Source organism: Panicum hallii, chromosome 6 (genome assembly GCF_002211085.1).
Source record: "Panicum hallii strain FIL2 chromosome 6, PHallii_v3.1, whole genome shotgun sequence".
In the NCBI taxonomy this organism is placed as follows: Eukaryota; Viridiplantae; Streptophyta; class Magnoliopsida; order Poales; family Poaceae; genus Panicum; species Panicum hallii.
Genome location: NC_038047.1, coordinates 6,606,169 through 6,621,410, shown reverse-complemented (window position 1 = coordinate 6,621,410; position 15,242 = coordinate 6,606,169). Strand labels below are relative to the sequence as shown.

The 15,242-nt window shown below is 46.8% G+C and overlaps 3 protein-coding genes across 3 annotated transcripts; 1 reads left to right on the top strand and 2 right to left on the bottom strand.

Moving 5' to 3' along the window:
* The first annotated feature begins 2,048 nt into the window (after window positions 1-2,048).
* On the top strand, window positions 2,049-3,315 carry LOC112897954 (WRKY transcription factor WRKY51-like). The gene has a single exon (XM_025966360.1). It carries the CDS (start codon window positions 2,205-2,207, stop codon window positions 3,126-3,128), a length of 924 nt encoding a protein of 307 aa, XP_025822145.1. The 5' UTR covers window positions 2,049-2,204; the 3' UTR covers window positions 3,129-3,315.
* A 3,509-nt stretch (window positions 3,316-6,824) lies between these two features.
* Window positions 6,825-11,473, bottom strand: LOC112897953 (disease resistance protein RPM1-like). The gene is made up of 2 exons (XM_025966358.1): window positions 11,246-11,473; window positions 6,825-9,787 (listed from the first exon to the last, which is right to left on the bottom strand). Exons 1-2 carry the CDS (start codon window positions 11,371-11,373, stop codon window positions 7,156-7,158), a joined length of 2,760 nt encoding a protein of 919 aa, XP_025822143.1. The 5' UTR covers window positions 11,374-11,473; the 3' UTR covers window positions 6,825-7,155.
* A 763-nt stretch (window positions 11,474-12,236) lies between these two features.
* Window positions 12,237-14,974, bottom strand: LOC112898043 (60S ribosomal protein L7-3-like). The gene is made up of 6 exons (XM_025966457.1): window positions 14,783-14,974; window positions 14,515-14,697; window positions 13,738-13,835; window positions 13,522-13,659; window positions 12,859-12,961; window positions 12,237-12,774 (listed from the first exon to the last, which is right to left on the bottom strand). The coding sequence occupies exons 1-6, from the start codon at window positions 14,957-14,959 to the stop codon at window positions 12,559-12,561; spliced, it is 915 nt and encodes a 304-aa protein (XP_025822242.1). The 5' UTR covers window positions 14,960-14,974; the 3' UTR covers window positions 12,237-12,558.
* Window positions 14,975-15,242: the final 268 nt, after the last annotated feature.

Below are 15,242 nucleotides of genomic sequence, written 5' to 3'. Positions count from 1 at the left end.
ATGACCGAGAAATATTTAGCTTGCTTTATTTTCTTAATAATCTTAGAATTAATAGCAGAACCAAGCAGATATATCAGCTCATTTTGAACCCGTGGACCAAGATAGTGAACTTGAGTTTCATTGTTTGTAATTCGACGAACATGCTCCTGAATAACTGGATCAAATTCAGCCAACATTTCTATCAAGCCCAAGAAATTCCTATTGCTATCTTCATATAGTTTGCAGTTATGACCACGGAATGCAAGATTATATTTGCCCAGGAATTTTACAATGGCCACAATTCTAAACAGAACTTTTCTCCAATGCTCCTTCTCTTTCTCAAGCTGTTGTTGAGCAACTTTATCGATAGTTTGTTCCTTTTGCAATCTGTTATGCAACTCATACCAAGTGGTCATATTTATGATATGATCTACACTTGTTTCATATTCTTTAAGCTTTTCACTAAGATGTGTCCAATAATTGAATCCGTCATTGGCCAACTGACCTTTTCTCACGTGGCCCTTGCTATCACCGTTTTATTATCCCGCGTACTGTTATTCGGAGAGGACGCTCGAACTGACAACCTCGTTGAGATTCTCCTTCCACAGAACAGGACACTGATCCAGCTGAGACCCTTTGGCCGCAGCTGCCCCGGACTGTCCGTGTCTGGCCGGCCGGCGCGTTGCTGACGACGACCAGCACCAGCGACCGGGTTAGCCGGAGAGCACCAACAGAGCTGACCGCTTCAGCAACGGTGTCGATTTGATTTGGAGCCTTGTACGTTACCTCTCCACTGTACATGCAGCAGCAACATTTTTTTGTATGCATGCACTGATGGACATGGACCGCTAGCTCAAATGGGAGCGGCCGGCCAAAGACTGAAGCTGAAGCTAACGTCCTTTCAGTTCAGGCTTCCAGCCAGCCTTTTACTCCTTCAAACCTGAAAGCTCTCTCTCTCTCTCTCACGCAGCCATCGTGCACCTTCTTTTAACTTTTTAGCCCCGTTGACTTTCTCTCTCCCGCACCCTCTCTCTGCTAAACGGAGAAGTCCATTACAGATCTACCAGCACGCCTACATCAGGTGCAATGAGCCATGTGACAGATTGTCAACGGGCTAAACAAAAGAGGAGGACAATGGCGTGTGGAAACAAGAGATGGAGGAAGAAGAACCCAAAAGCTTTTGACCCCTTGCCTATCAGCCTATCGCGATTATCTAGGAACGTCGCCACCATTTTTCCAAGGGTTGACTTTCGAGCCTAGCTCCCGCGTTCAAAGTCTCCCTCTACCAAATCTGGAAAAGGGCCCGACATAAAAAATTTGTTGCGCCGTTGCTTCAAAAGTGGCCCCCAACTACTTCATGACGAGGATCCCAAAGCCACATATGAGGCCAGTGAAGAACCTACCACAAGGAGCTAAGAGAAAAAAATAATAATAATAAAAGGAAGATAGTTAAGTTTTCTGGAGTCATATCTGGAATGTTGAAAGTACAGTAACAGCCCTTTAAAACTTCAAAACTCAGATTTCAGCTGATTTTGTACCATATACACATACTGCCGACAAGTATCATGTGCGAAAATTGTAGAAGAAAAGGGTTGTGTGGCGATACAGAAATTACATGGGGGAAACTATTTATCGGGCAAACAGAGAAAAAGAGAGAAACTACACTAAACTTCTCTGTCGAAATCAAATATGTCAAATTTGATTTCAGCTCGAGTGGAAGAGTTTTGCACTCTTTATGTAAGAAGTCCTGTGGTAATTTTCTTGCACAGCCCTTTGCTATTCAGTCCCGCCAAATAATGGGTTCTTTTTCAATGAAAGAAGTCCACAGCCACTCATTTTATTCCGCTAGAATAAGTGAGAAACCCAAGGTGGTATATGAAAAAAAGGCCAAGGCTGATCTCTGACTTAGAACTTCAGAATTGTCTAGTGCTAGAGAGAGAGAATGGAAAAGAGGAAAAAAGAAAAAAAAATCAGAGAGAGAACCAAGGCTTTGACTTTGCACCTCCCCTGCTTGGGTCGGGTCCTCCCTCTCCCCACCCATTTCCACCTATAAAACCCACCCCACACCACCTCTGTTCCCACCTCGCAATCCAACAAGCCAAGAAACCACCACCACAACCGGCACCGGCGAGCAACGAGCCAGGCAAGGCTTCGCTTCCGTCGCTCGCTCCGTTCATCTCTCTCCGATTCAGCGCCGGCAGGGAGGCAGCCGAGCACCCAAGGCCATGGCGGTGGACCTCATGTCCTGCGGCAGCGGCGGCGGCGGCGCGTACGAGCACCTCGCGTTCCAGGAGGCCGCCGCGGCGGGGCTCCGCAGCCTGGAGCTGCTAGCGTCCTCGCTCTCGCCCCGAGCCGCCGGGCGCGCGGAGTCCCCGCCGTTGGGCCAGATCGCCGACCAGGCGGTGTCCCGGTTCCGCCGCGTGATCAACCTGCTCGACCGCACGGGCCACGCCCGCTTCCGCCGCGCGCCGGCCGCACCGCCCGCGACGGAGACGCCTCCCGAGTCTCCTCGCCCCGCGCCCGTCTCGCAGCCGGCGGCGGCCGCGCCGCAGACGAAGAGCCTGACGCTGGACTTCACCAAGCCGACCCTGGAGGCCAAGGCGTCCGCGCCGGCGGCATCCGCGACGTCGACGTCGTTCCTGTCGTCCGTGACGGCGGGCGGCGAGGGCAGCGTGTCCAAGGGGTGCAGCCTGGCGGCCGTGTCCTCCGGCAAGCCTCCCCTGCCGAAGCGCAAGCACCCCGCCTCCGGCGCCGCTGCCGCGGCCGCCGCCGCCCCCACCGCGCACCACCACCACGGCGAGCCCGGCGCCGCGCGGTGCCACTGCTCGAGGAAGCCGAAGCGCAGCCGTCACGGGCTGTCTCGCCGCACGGTGCGCGTGCCCGCCGCCGCGGGGGCGCCGGGGCCCCAGTCGTCCCACGCGCCGGCGTCCTCCGACATCCCCGCCGACGAGTACTCGTGGCGCAAGTACGGGCAGAAGCCCATCAAGGGGTCCCCCTACCCGCGCGGGTACTACCGGTGCAGCAGCGCCAAGGGGTGCCCCGCGCGGAAGCACGTGGAGCGCGCCGCCGACGACCCCGCCACGCTCGTCGTCACCTACGAGGGCGACCACCACCACGACGCCCCCGCCGGCGCCGCCCGCGCGCCGTGAACGAAGATCATTAGTCCTAGCAGAGTAGCTGCTGTAGCACGCTTGTTCGATTTGTTCTTTGGGTTAGCGGTAGATGATCAAGCTCGTGCTTCTTCCTGTAAAGAAAACCATCAATCAAAGAGAGCCTCTCCAATTGCATCCCCAATCCGCAATTTTCATGACAATTCCAAGCTATCATCTTTCTCAATTCCATTTCTCCTCAACTTTTATCTACAGATTAGTAAATCACATATCCATAAATAAAATTTCCGAGCAAGAAAAGGATTGAGCAAGAAAATTTGAGGCGGTCGTCGCAGCAAAGCAAAGTTGGCCTCTTTCGCACAAGTCAAGAAGTGGATGGGGGCGCATCAATACGCGCTTTAAGGCTGGTGTCGGGCCCACTTGCAAAGCCGGTCAAAAGCGGGCGATGAGGGGTCGCTTTCAATCGGGGGTGGTGGGGATGGGGTCGCCGCTGGATCGTACGGCTCGCATTCAACGGGAGCCGGTGCCCAAGAGTTGACCACACCAGCCGGAGCGCGTGGGAAGGAACCGAGGGCCGAGGGCGACGCGGGGGCCCACCTGTCGGGTGGCGCACTGGGGCTCGCCTTTGTTGGGCGGCACGGCCTCGCTCGGTGCTCCAGCTTTTTCCACCCGTTGACTTCTAGGCCTTGGCAGGTACAACTGTACAAGTGGTGTTGGTTTTTGGATCTCGAAATTGTTATCAATGGAGTACTGTAGTCTCGTCTGCAAATGGAAGAGTTGGTTTCTCATGAAATTCATATTTCGAATAAAGAGCTTTTCCCCCCTTTTAATACGTGCCATCAAATCTCTGATCGTTTTCCGTGGCTTATTGATGGAAGAGATACGAGGAAAGGAGAGGATCGCCACGAGGGATCGATGATATATTATACAATGTATCTGGAACCCAAGACCTAGCTAGGTAAAATGATAAATTTCATCAGAATCGTAGAAATAAGGCTCAACAAAGAAGAGTTGGCGGATCCGGACCGGCCGGATATACTCCCTCTCTCCTATAATATAACTACTTCTGGAGTTTTTCTAGACAGATTAAGAATGGAGAGTAAAAATCTATATTACCCTTCTTTAGTTACCGTGCACTAATTAAGAGAATTTCTATCTAGCTTGCACGTAGATCTGCATGCCATAATTAATTTGCATGCTTGCTGGATCCATTGTGTTCTACATATGGCCCTACTCCTACACCTTAGTTAATCGATCACCACTTGCTGGAAATGAATGACACGGCAAAGCACCGGCTATTATGATGCATGCCGCTTTCACGTGAAGCTAAACACACTTTTCTTCCACCTCTTTTCTTTTTCATTCTCATTGTCATGGTGGAGAGCAAAGTTGGACAAGTTGCATATTTTTGGTATGGATGCAATCCGAAGCCTAATCCGCGTGCAACGACCCGCTCCAGCGGTTTCGTCAACAGGTATGATATAGGTGGTGGAGTTTTTGGTGGGTCTTCTCTTCCCTGCTTCCCAGTTAAGCTTCTCCTGGTCAACTACTATCTATCCCTGGTGCTGGACTGCTGGTGCATTGGACTTTGACTTTTGGCTCTGGCGCCAAAAGGAAAGAACGTGGCGCGTGCATCCACACTAGCTCTGCACGGCCTGATGAACACACGGATCGTGACGGAATTCATTTAGTTTCTTTCCCTTGGGATCTGACTGACTGACTGTCTAGCAAATTAAACAAACGGTCGCGCCATCACACGTGCGATGACTGATGAAGAAGGTGTCCTCGGTCAACGGTTTACAATTAAATTCCTCCGGCGGTGGACGAGAATGCTTTAGACGAGGCGCGTACAAGTGTCTCAGCTCCGTTCACTCGTTTCTCCGACACGCATGAAATGGAGACCGATCCCAGCTAAGGTCAACCTTAATTGGCCACAACTTCAAACAGCTATGGCTGCTACGTGTTGGCACGCCAGACACTCGAGAAGCAGTCTACCCTGGCCGGCGGGCAATCTCGCTGCCTGATCACTCTACCGGTCCTTCCTTCGAGATGTTTTGGAGGCTTTTGACGATGGAGACCACACGCATGCACGATCGACGAGGATCGGACAACCCCACGGCATCCGCTGATTCGTCGTCGTCGTCAGTGATGGAGGCAGAAGCCAGGGCAGGGAGGTGGCGGATTTGCAGTGGTCAACTTGGTGGATGGGGACGTGACGTACGCATGCAACTGCCTGGCTGGTAGCAGTGCCAGCTCCCAACCGAACAGGAGTAGTAAAGTTGTTTCAGCTTTCAGTAGCTTGAATGAATGGAGACGACGACGACGACCACCGGACAGAGCAGTGCAGTGCAGGTCATCGATCAGCTGCTGCTGTGGGAGTAGGCTCTGCGGCGCATGCTTTAATGGTGGGAGACTGGATGAAGGCCAGCCGACCTTGGCAGCCGGCAGTAATGGCGGCGGACTGACCGCCGGAGGCTATGCGCAGGGGCCGGGGTGGTTGGACGTTGAGGACGACGACCATCGAGCTGCCGCCGTGGGTACCTTGGCTCATTGATGGCAGCAGCGAAAATGGCGACGAGGACGTCTCTGCTGACCGTACATGTACTACCTGCGTTCGTCGCCACGCTCCGTCGCTCTCGAGATGGTTGGATGTTTTTCCATCGAGAAGCATGTTTCCGTGCTTGTTTGCCGGAGAAGTACTACCCCGATGCAGTGGTCACCAAACCTGCATGGCCTCCATTTCCCGGGCTGAATTTTTTTTTCTTAGATAATGTATAGTCAGTCGTATAGAAGAAACTTTCAGCCTCTATGTCGTGAGATGCAACATCGTACCAACTCTTTGCCGGATCAATGAGGTGAAAAAAATTCCCTTCATAGTCAAAATTGTGATTTGTAGTAATGAACAAGTGCCTGTTAGCCAAATGGATTTTCAAACTTGAAAGCGGGCAGGGTAATCTATGTTGCAAGCTACTTCGCAAAAAGTATCTTGGGCAGAAGGGTTTCTTCAGTTGTACCTACAGAGGGTCGTCACAGTTCTGGAAAGGGCTCCAAGAGGCTGGAGAGAGTTGTCTAAGAGGGCTGAGTTACATTGTAAACAACAGGAAAAAAAGATTTTGGAGGGATGTGTGGCTGGGTGAGTGTCTCTTGAAAATCCAGTTCCCTGACCTATACTCAATCTCAAACCAGCAGGGCTGCTCAGTTTCCTGTAAGATGCTGTGTGGTCTTGTAGAGTCGACTGACCATATTCTCTTCAGATGTGCGACGGCACAATTCATCTGGTGTGTCTTCAGAGACACACAAGGTTGGCCTTTGCTGAAGAGTATCTCGGACTTTCAGGAGAGGGTGGTAGAGGGGGCTTGCAAGAAGGATAGGAAATTTTCCACCTTCATTTTGGGTTGCATCACTTGGAGTCTATGGCTCGTTACGAACGACTTCGTCTTCAATAAAATTAAGAGATACGACAAATGACTTCAACTGCTGCATCGACAAACTCACCAACAAAATTATCTCTATTCAATCAAATGTCTGGAATAAAAACATGGATGGACACCAGAGTTACGACTTGCTGCAATTCACTTGATGTGTTTTGTTTTGGTATGCAGTTGACTTAGAATATTAAACCTTCGTTAGTTTTTTTTTTGGACTGCTTGATGCATAACTGGTTAGAGCAACAAGTAAGCATATGGTACGATCAGGCAAATCGATTCAACTGTAAGTAGTAAGAGATGCATGCATTGATATTTATCTACATATGTTTTTAAATTGAACTCGATAGTAAAAGTGCAAATATAATGTCTTCACTACATTTTGAAACAAACAAGCACAACTCTGTCGTAGTGAACCATGGTATCACTAATCTTTTCTAAAAAGAATGGGCATAAAAAATAAACAAGTAAGCAGAAAGTGATAACAGGCCGTAGCCATTAACTATGGCCATTCTAAATTTAGGGAAGTTCAGAGCTTAGCCAACACATCAGTCATTTTGCCATAGAATGCTGTTATTCCCAAATCTCATCATTTGCAAGCTGGAATGGTATCAGTAGGAAGTGATAATGTGTTCCTCTTTTCAGTCCACCACCACAACACCGATATCAAAAAAGACATCCCAGAGTCTGTTTAGGTTCCTTTGGCCGAATAAACTTAATCTACAGGACTGGATGCTTATTTCTTGAAGACGTTGTACTGCTTTCTCCTGAAACCTTACAGCTTCCAAGTTGGGTAATCCTACAAGCTCCAGCCGCTGGAGCCCTCTAAATGTTCCTGAGTAAAACACAAGCTCCTCGTCGACATAGGAACTATCTAGAAGAGCAAGAGTAATCAAGCTGTGCATTCCCTCCAGGGTCCTCATATTATTCTGCTGGAGCCTAGTTCTGTGTAGTTTTACCACTGAAAGTGTCAACGAATGAGAAATCCATTCTGGCATTGTCCCTATATGGCCATCCAGCTTTATGGTTTCGAGGCGTGGGAACTCCAGTGATCCCTTGTCCGTGGGCAGGCAGCAGAGTGTTCCATTTTTCCGACATGCTGCAAGATAAAGATATATCAACGAAGGGGAGAGCTTTCTCAGGGCATCAGAGACTTCTTCACTGTTCTTCTTTGTAAGGCCAGTCAATCCCAGGTATTTCAACCGAGTTAACTTCCCCAAATCTTTGACCGTCGAGTGAGTGCTGCCCTTAACATCCAGAACTTCTAACCCTTCTATGTTCTCAAGGTTTTCGATACCTTTAGGTACAGTTACACCTTCTGAATTACAAGAGCAGTGTCTGTTTCTGTAGTGACAAGAGTACTCAATTTTTCTACTAGCACTGAGGATCTGCAGCCTCTCAAGTCGAGTGATCTCGCTAGGAAGGCTTCTGATCTGCGTCTTCCTCACGTTTAGCAATTGTAGAAATGGTAGCATACCAATTGAAGAAGGAAGTTCACAAATACTTGACTCGGAAAGATTCAAGTACCTTAAATGACACAATTCTCCAATGTGATGTATGTCTTGCTGAGTAATTGGAAAGCTGGCATTTGAGAAATCTAAAACTCGCACCGTCTTCAAGGAGCAAATAAGTGAAGCAATCGATTCCGAAGGTTCACTAAACACTGTCAACGACCTAATGCCCGAAATATCCACAGATTTAATTAACGCCCTGTCATTCCGACCATCCAGTGTTACATGGCGAAACCGCTTTGCTGGAAGAATGGTACTTATATTTTTTCCAACTGTAGTCGAGAATTTCTCCTCTTGTGCAATCATGACCAGGATATCTCGCATCATAGGATGGATCCAGCATGTTTTACATGATCTATTCCTTGTTAATTTGGTCGCCTTTATCAGGTTTCGATCAAAGAGCTCAAACAAATACCTTACCGCAACAGCCTCAGGACTCATCCCAGTCATCTCCCTCACAAGGCCTTCAGCCACCCATCGGCGCAGAACAGTTGCCACATTGATGTTGGAATCTTCTGGGAATATACTGAGGTATAAGAAGCATGGCTTAAGATAAGGTGGTAAACATTTGTAGCTCCGAGTCATCACTCTCTTTATCTTTTTGAGCCTTGGGTCATTGTAGAGCAACGAAGGAAGATGCTCACATAGTTGTCCCCATTTATGCGGGGGCTCTGAGGTAAGTAATTGTGCAACAGTTTTTATGGCTAATTTGAGCCCCCCACATTTCTGCAGTACTTTTGCAATTGTTTCAAACGGTGGTTCAGGTACCTTAAGGCTGTCTAGGTCCAGATCTTGAAAGTCTTCTTTGTCTTCGGGACTCATCTCTCCATTTTCTGATTTAAGAAACAAATCTTTTAAAAACTCCAATGATTTCCATTCTGGTAATAGCGGAACGAAATAAACATGATTAGCTGACTTTGTGCAGTCCTCTGCAACATGAAGGATTTCCGTTGTCACGATGATCATACTTCCACTTCTGCTAATATCAGGCAGTGCCCTTTTGATGCGATCCCATGCGCGCAATGTCCATAAACCATCAAAAACAATGAAGAACAGTTTGTCTTTTAGCTTTTCTTGAATATGATGGGCTAGCTGCTCTTCCTCCCCAATATATCCAGTTTGGCTTGAAGAATCAAGAGAGAGCTGCACAATCATATCCCTGAAAACTTTTGTGACATTCACATTCTGAGATAATTCAATCCATGCATGGCAAGAAAAATGATGACATTTCTCATTATATATCTCATGAGCAAGATTAGTCTTGCCTGATCCACACATGCCCGCTATTGCAGCCACTTTGGGAGCTCCTCTGCTGGTTTCTTTGGGTGATGCAGATGCCCATGAATCCACCTCTTTCTTCGGATCACCAGAGGTATCATTTTGAGTAGTTCCTTTCAAGAAGCGAGACCGCATATGGTCCAGCACCACCGTAATAGTCATATAACTAGAGGTAGATTCATAGGGAGCAACAAGATCATAGCGCCTATTTCTCTCACTCACCTCAACAATCCTGGACCTAACATAGCTTAACTTGGCAGCAAACTGACGGAGAGCATTGTTATTACTGAGTATCCTCTTTGACCAACTTGAATTATGGGTGCGGGCAATGCTATGTTCCTCGAGGCAGTCCTCTATGTCATATACCAAATCTTTCACTTGCTCTGCCCAAGGTTTCACCATTTGATATTTTGGGTAACCCTCTTGCAAATCTTCAACAACACCAAGGAATGCTCCAATTGTTTCCAGCTCATCCTTTATGTACCTGCCAGTGGAGATTGGAAAGTGCATTTTTAAGGTTACCTTAGTAGAACATTCTGTTGTATCGTAGGCTAACGGGAAGCATAGTGTAAATCAAAACCAAGACATATTAAACCTAAAATAAATGCAACTTCATACTGTACTACAAATACCACTGTGTCTGGGACAACTAAAAGAAGCAACTTGCTTAACATTCTAGCTAGGATTCCATGGCTATGCCAAAAGTAGAGTTGTTTACTTGAGATGGAGAAAATGCCATCATTGATTCCACCTTATTAGCTGCTGTGTAAAGTAGATAAGCTTCAGATCTTGCCCATTTCTTTCTAATTCCCAGAAGATGAAAAACAAAACTGATGGATATATATCTGAACTTGGCAGAATTAGAGTCATGGGTTGGGAAACGAGAAAATAAGAAGAGGGCGTAAGGTGAAAAGTTATCGGCGAAACTTAGGCATACTTCCTTATAGGTTGGTCCAGTTTTCAATAGGTGTACTCGTACAATAATCTTGATCAGTAGATGGTACAAGTCACCTAACCCAAAATGCCATGGTTAATAAGTCTGTCATATCAAGATATATTGGTAGTTTTGAACTGGACATAGTCAAATTGGTAATCAAAGTTTTTTCTAATAAAAAAATGGTGGTAGCCAAGGGTTGTTACAAAGAGCTTGACATATAGTTCACAGGAATAGCAATGGAATAAGCAACAATAAAGGAAAAACTAACTAGCATTGACTAGTTTCCATAGAGTGGGTCAAGGATTAATTGAAGCTTAAAATTTCCAGTTCAGCAGACGAGGACTGCAGATTGGGGTTTGGATCTGGTCAAATCAGTTGTGTATATTAGACATGTGCAGGAAATCCTTTTTCTATTTTGCTCAATCGTAAACTTCTCTGGAAATGTACTAAGCACAATCAGTCTTACACATGGATTACACTGAGTTATATGTGACTAAAGCCCCTTAATTATGCTTCCATGAAGCTTTAAAGCAAAGATGTATATGCATGTCGTCTCATGTGATCCTGGTAGGTTGCTGCCTCAAGATGGCTCTTGCTACAAGATTCCAGCAATGGTAGAACTCAAGTGAACTACACGGACTGAAGCGGAAAAAAGGATATGCCTACACACCAAACAATTTCACACCATACATTGGTTTGGTAAATCCCTTTTGCTGATATGCTATAGAGCGCCTTCCTGATATAGACAAACTACATGCTCAGAACACTGAACTGGTGTTTTAACGACTCCTTCAGCAGCCACTGATGCCACCAAACAAGATTCAGCGCACATTTAGAACGCGGATATTTTGCAGGTATTTCGCAGGATCTTGATATGGAGCCGTTAGACACCATTAAGAACAGGAAAAAAAAATCAATGTGGGCGTGTTCTTTCCATCTTAAGTTTTGCTCGAGCAATTCCACAAGCACCTCCTGAACAAAGCGATGAGAGATGGGGTGTAGTACCTGATGTTCCCCGGCACGCTCCGCAGCAAGGCGGCGTCCTTCTCCGCCAGCACGGAGGCATCGAGGAGCAAGCGCGCGGAGATCTCCTGAACCAAGCGCATCACCAAACTGAGGGCAATCTCCGCCATCTCCGCCTGCTCCAAGCTCTCGCAACGACGAAGAGGCTTCGAGAAGGAGAGTACTGACTGGTGACTGCTTCCCCTTGGCACCTGCTTTTAATTTAGGCTCCAAACTGAACTTTCGCCTAAGACTGTTTCAATTCACAAACTACATACGGAAGTATGTCAGGGAGATGAAAATCTTGTGTGTAATTCTTGACATAGTGAGGTAAGGCATTGAACTCCTTGCTGCGCTGCATGAAACAAAATTAGATCAAATTCAAGATAAGGGCTTTGATTGCATCTTTTGGTTCCTTGTCGGCAGCGTTTCCTTTCATGCACATTACAAAACATCTTTTGGTCAAGTTGTGGCATAATCACCAATTTCTAAGTAATGTCAAAGTCAAGTGACCAGTAATCGACAAGGATGTAGCTATATATATATATATATATATATATATATATATATATATATATATATATATATATATATATATATATATATATATATATATTCGGTTTGCAATCATTTCGACAGTATTTATAGCCTCTATGACAAAACAAAAAAAACAATCGCTCAGCAGGTACAACTCAACTTGCCACTTTGCCAGTTTTATAAACAGCTGGCAACACATTTCTTGCATTGACCGAAAAACTGCAAAAGATTCGTTGCATAGCATACATGATACTATAGAGGTAGCTTTCTTTGATACACTACAGGAGGAACCAGTGCACTGTTGCGCAGAGTAAATACAAAGATGAAATTACTGAATAAAATCTTTTGGTTTGACTTTGTGGTTGCAAACAATGCAGCCACAATCAAAACCGACGTGTACCACAAAATGGACTCTTCACTATGTCAAATTATTGATGGTACCAAAATTAGTAACAACTCAATCGAACTGCAAAGCAGCATTTACCACCACCCAGTGAACGAAACATGTGCTGGATCTGTATGACGAACTGCAACTGACAAAAACTAAGAAACATGACGAAACGACAGCATACACAACCATCTCAAGAAAGAACAGCAAAATAAACTGGCACAAGTCTACATTCTGTTTGGAACAGCAAAATCCTATTGGAAGTCTCACTGAAAGAGCAAGTCTACATTCTGTTTGGAATGCCAAAATTGCACATCCATCATGATCCAGCATCAACTCCCTAGAGTATAACTTCTCAGACATTGAAATCATTCTCACAGGATACAAGAACCTAGTTCATCCTCTTGATGAGCTCGTTGATGTAGTTCTCACGGTTACCAGCATCACCACCCTCAACGTAGTGGTTCCTCTTCTTCTTCAGGCCACCAAGCGGTGCCTTCAGCTTGAATGGCCAGAGGAAGTTGTTGGCCTCCTTGAAGTGTGGGCCAACAGTCATGATCTCATGGACAAGATCCTCAATGCAGATGATGTTGTGCTTCCCAAGGCCCTAATAACAGCAAGTAGACAACATTTAGACTCAAATTGAAATGTGTTGTAATCAGAGTTAGCACAATAGTTGTAGATGGCAAACCTCCTCAATGACACTGTTGTTGCTCAGAGGAATCCTCTGCTTGTTCAGCTTCCCATAACCTCTCTTGTAGATCAATTCCCTAACACTCTTCAGGTTTGGGTATCTGAAGAAAGAATAGATGTTTCAGACTTCAGAACATCACAATAATAGGAATCAAGCATTACTTTTGTCTTAAGAAATTAAGAACACCAAGTTGGGACTAGATGTGGGCCCAACTGTGTTGATCACATCAACATGCAGGTTACAGACAGGAAGGTAACAGATAATCTGAAGTGGCTAAACAAATTGACCTATATATGTTCCCTTCTTTGAATCTAGAAACAACTGAATAAATAAGCACAACAATAAGATATGACAAATATTTAAAACTTTTCCTCCAGAATTTCTATAGTAAGTCTAAAACATTTCTACCAGCATATTTATGAAACCAAAACACAATGTGTGAAATGATAAAATCAATAGAAATTATAGCATTTTGCACCTCTCATGAGAGTTTATGATACATTACATATACCCAGCAGTCACACCATTCTAGCAGAAGAAACTGAATTAATTCTGATGTGTGAGGATAGCAACATAACTGCTTCAACAGCCTTAAGCACATTCCTAACTGGAATTTTATTCAAAATGTACTCATGGTAGCTAAACACATGCAAAACTTACCCATATGCAACATATGGCTCAACCCTGCGCAGCATGTTAATGGTAGCCTTGTTAACCTTGAGGAAGACACCATTGAAGATCTGCCTCAAACGCAGAAGCTGCAAGATCTTGCGGGTCTTGGGGTGCATGGCATTGATACTGCACAACAAATTTGACACCAATTAACATTTCAGCATGCCAAAAAGAATCAGCAAGCAGAACGAGACAGTGCCCTACCCACGGATGCGGACGACAAACAGAAGCTTGGCCTCAGGGCTGACATAGAACCCACCCTTCAACCGGGCCTCACGCTTGAGCTGCACAAGCTCCTTCTCCTGCACAATGCACAAATTCAATAAGAACAGATAACCTATGCACCTACATCCATCCAAAAGACACATAATACATCTAAAGTAGCATTTTTTTCAGTTATCAATCCATTATGAACACAAGAACCATTGCAACAATCAGCTATCTTATCAGCATCAGTGTTTTTAAGGCGTTGCCTAGGCGACAAGGCAGTGGTGGCTCGCCTCGCCTAAGGTGTCGCCTTAGTCCGCTTTAGCCCGCCTAGGCGATAAGGCGGTGGTGGCTTGCCTCGCCTCACCTCAACGCTTTAAAAACCATGATCAGCATTTAATCGCACTACTTTGAACATCATCCTAAATTACATCGAGAACGAAGAAGCATTTACCATTCAAACTAGTGAGGTCCTAGCTAGCACAAATAGACAATGGCCAACTCATAAAATTCAAAGAAAGTCTACGAACATGCCCATGGTTTCCAGAGACCCCTATTTCAAATAGCCATCAGAGACCGGTACTTCCATTTTAAGCATCCAGTGTTATGCGCACAACAAACTCCAACGAGCACAATCCTGGATGGCAAATGGTTTTCGCGCCAGATCGCAGGCAGACGCTAGACAATCGGGACAAACCACTCGTCTAACAAGATATCCTAAAAACCAAGGTACATCCAGTCAGATGGAGACGTGGAACCGCTGGGGTCACTGACCTGGGCGTCGTACTCCTGCGCGTACTGCTTGGCGCGCGCGAAGATGATCTTGCGGCTCTCGAGCGCCTTCTTCCTGTCGACGAGCGCCTTCTCCTTCTTGTCCGCCGCCCACTGCTCCTCGCGCTTGCGCTTCCGCAGCACCGACTCCGGCACCGCCGCCGCCTTCGCCTCCGCCGCCGACATCTGCGCGGGGAGTCACCAGCCTCAGATCCAGCGCGCGCGGGGGGGTCGAGAGGGGAGGGGCGCGGGCGCGGGCCCGCGGGCTTACCTCGCTGACCTGCGTGCGCGTGGGAAGAAGGCCGCCGGGGGGTGGGAGGGAAGGAATTGGCGGCGGGGCGGCAGGAGGAGGGTACTTATGGGAGGCCGAGGGTTTTGCTCCGGCTAGGGTTTCGGCGCTCCCCCGCGTGGATGGATCGGACGGCTGCGGCTGGCTGGGGTCCTGCATCCGACGGAGGAGACGGAGGCGAGAAGGAAATGTGGAAGAGAAAATGGAGGCGAGAAGGAAATGCTGGGCCTAGTCTGGCTGGTGCTGTTGGGAGCGCAAACTGGGCCTGCTGCATGCAATTTACTACTCGGCCACTCGTTGGGCTTTTAGTTCGTTGTTTAGTTGGGCCTTGATCCGTCGTGGGCCTGTTTAGTTTGATGATAAAGATTCATGGTTGCAGTTTCGGCTTGATCGACAGAATAATATGATCATGATGCCAAGTTGCCAACCTAAAAGGTCTTCC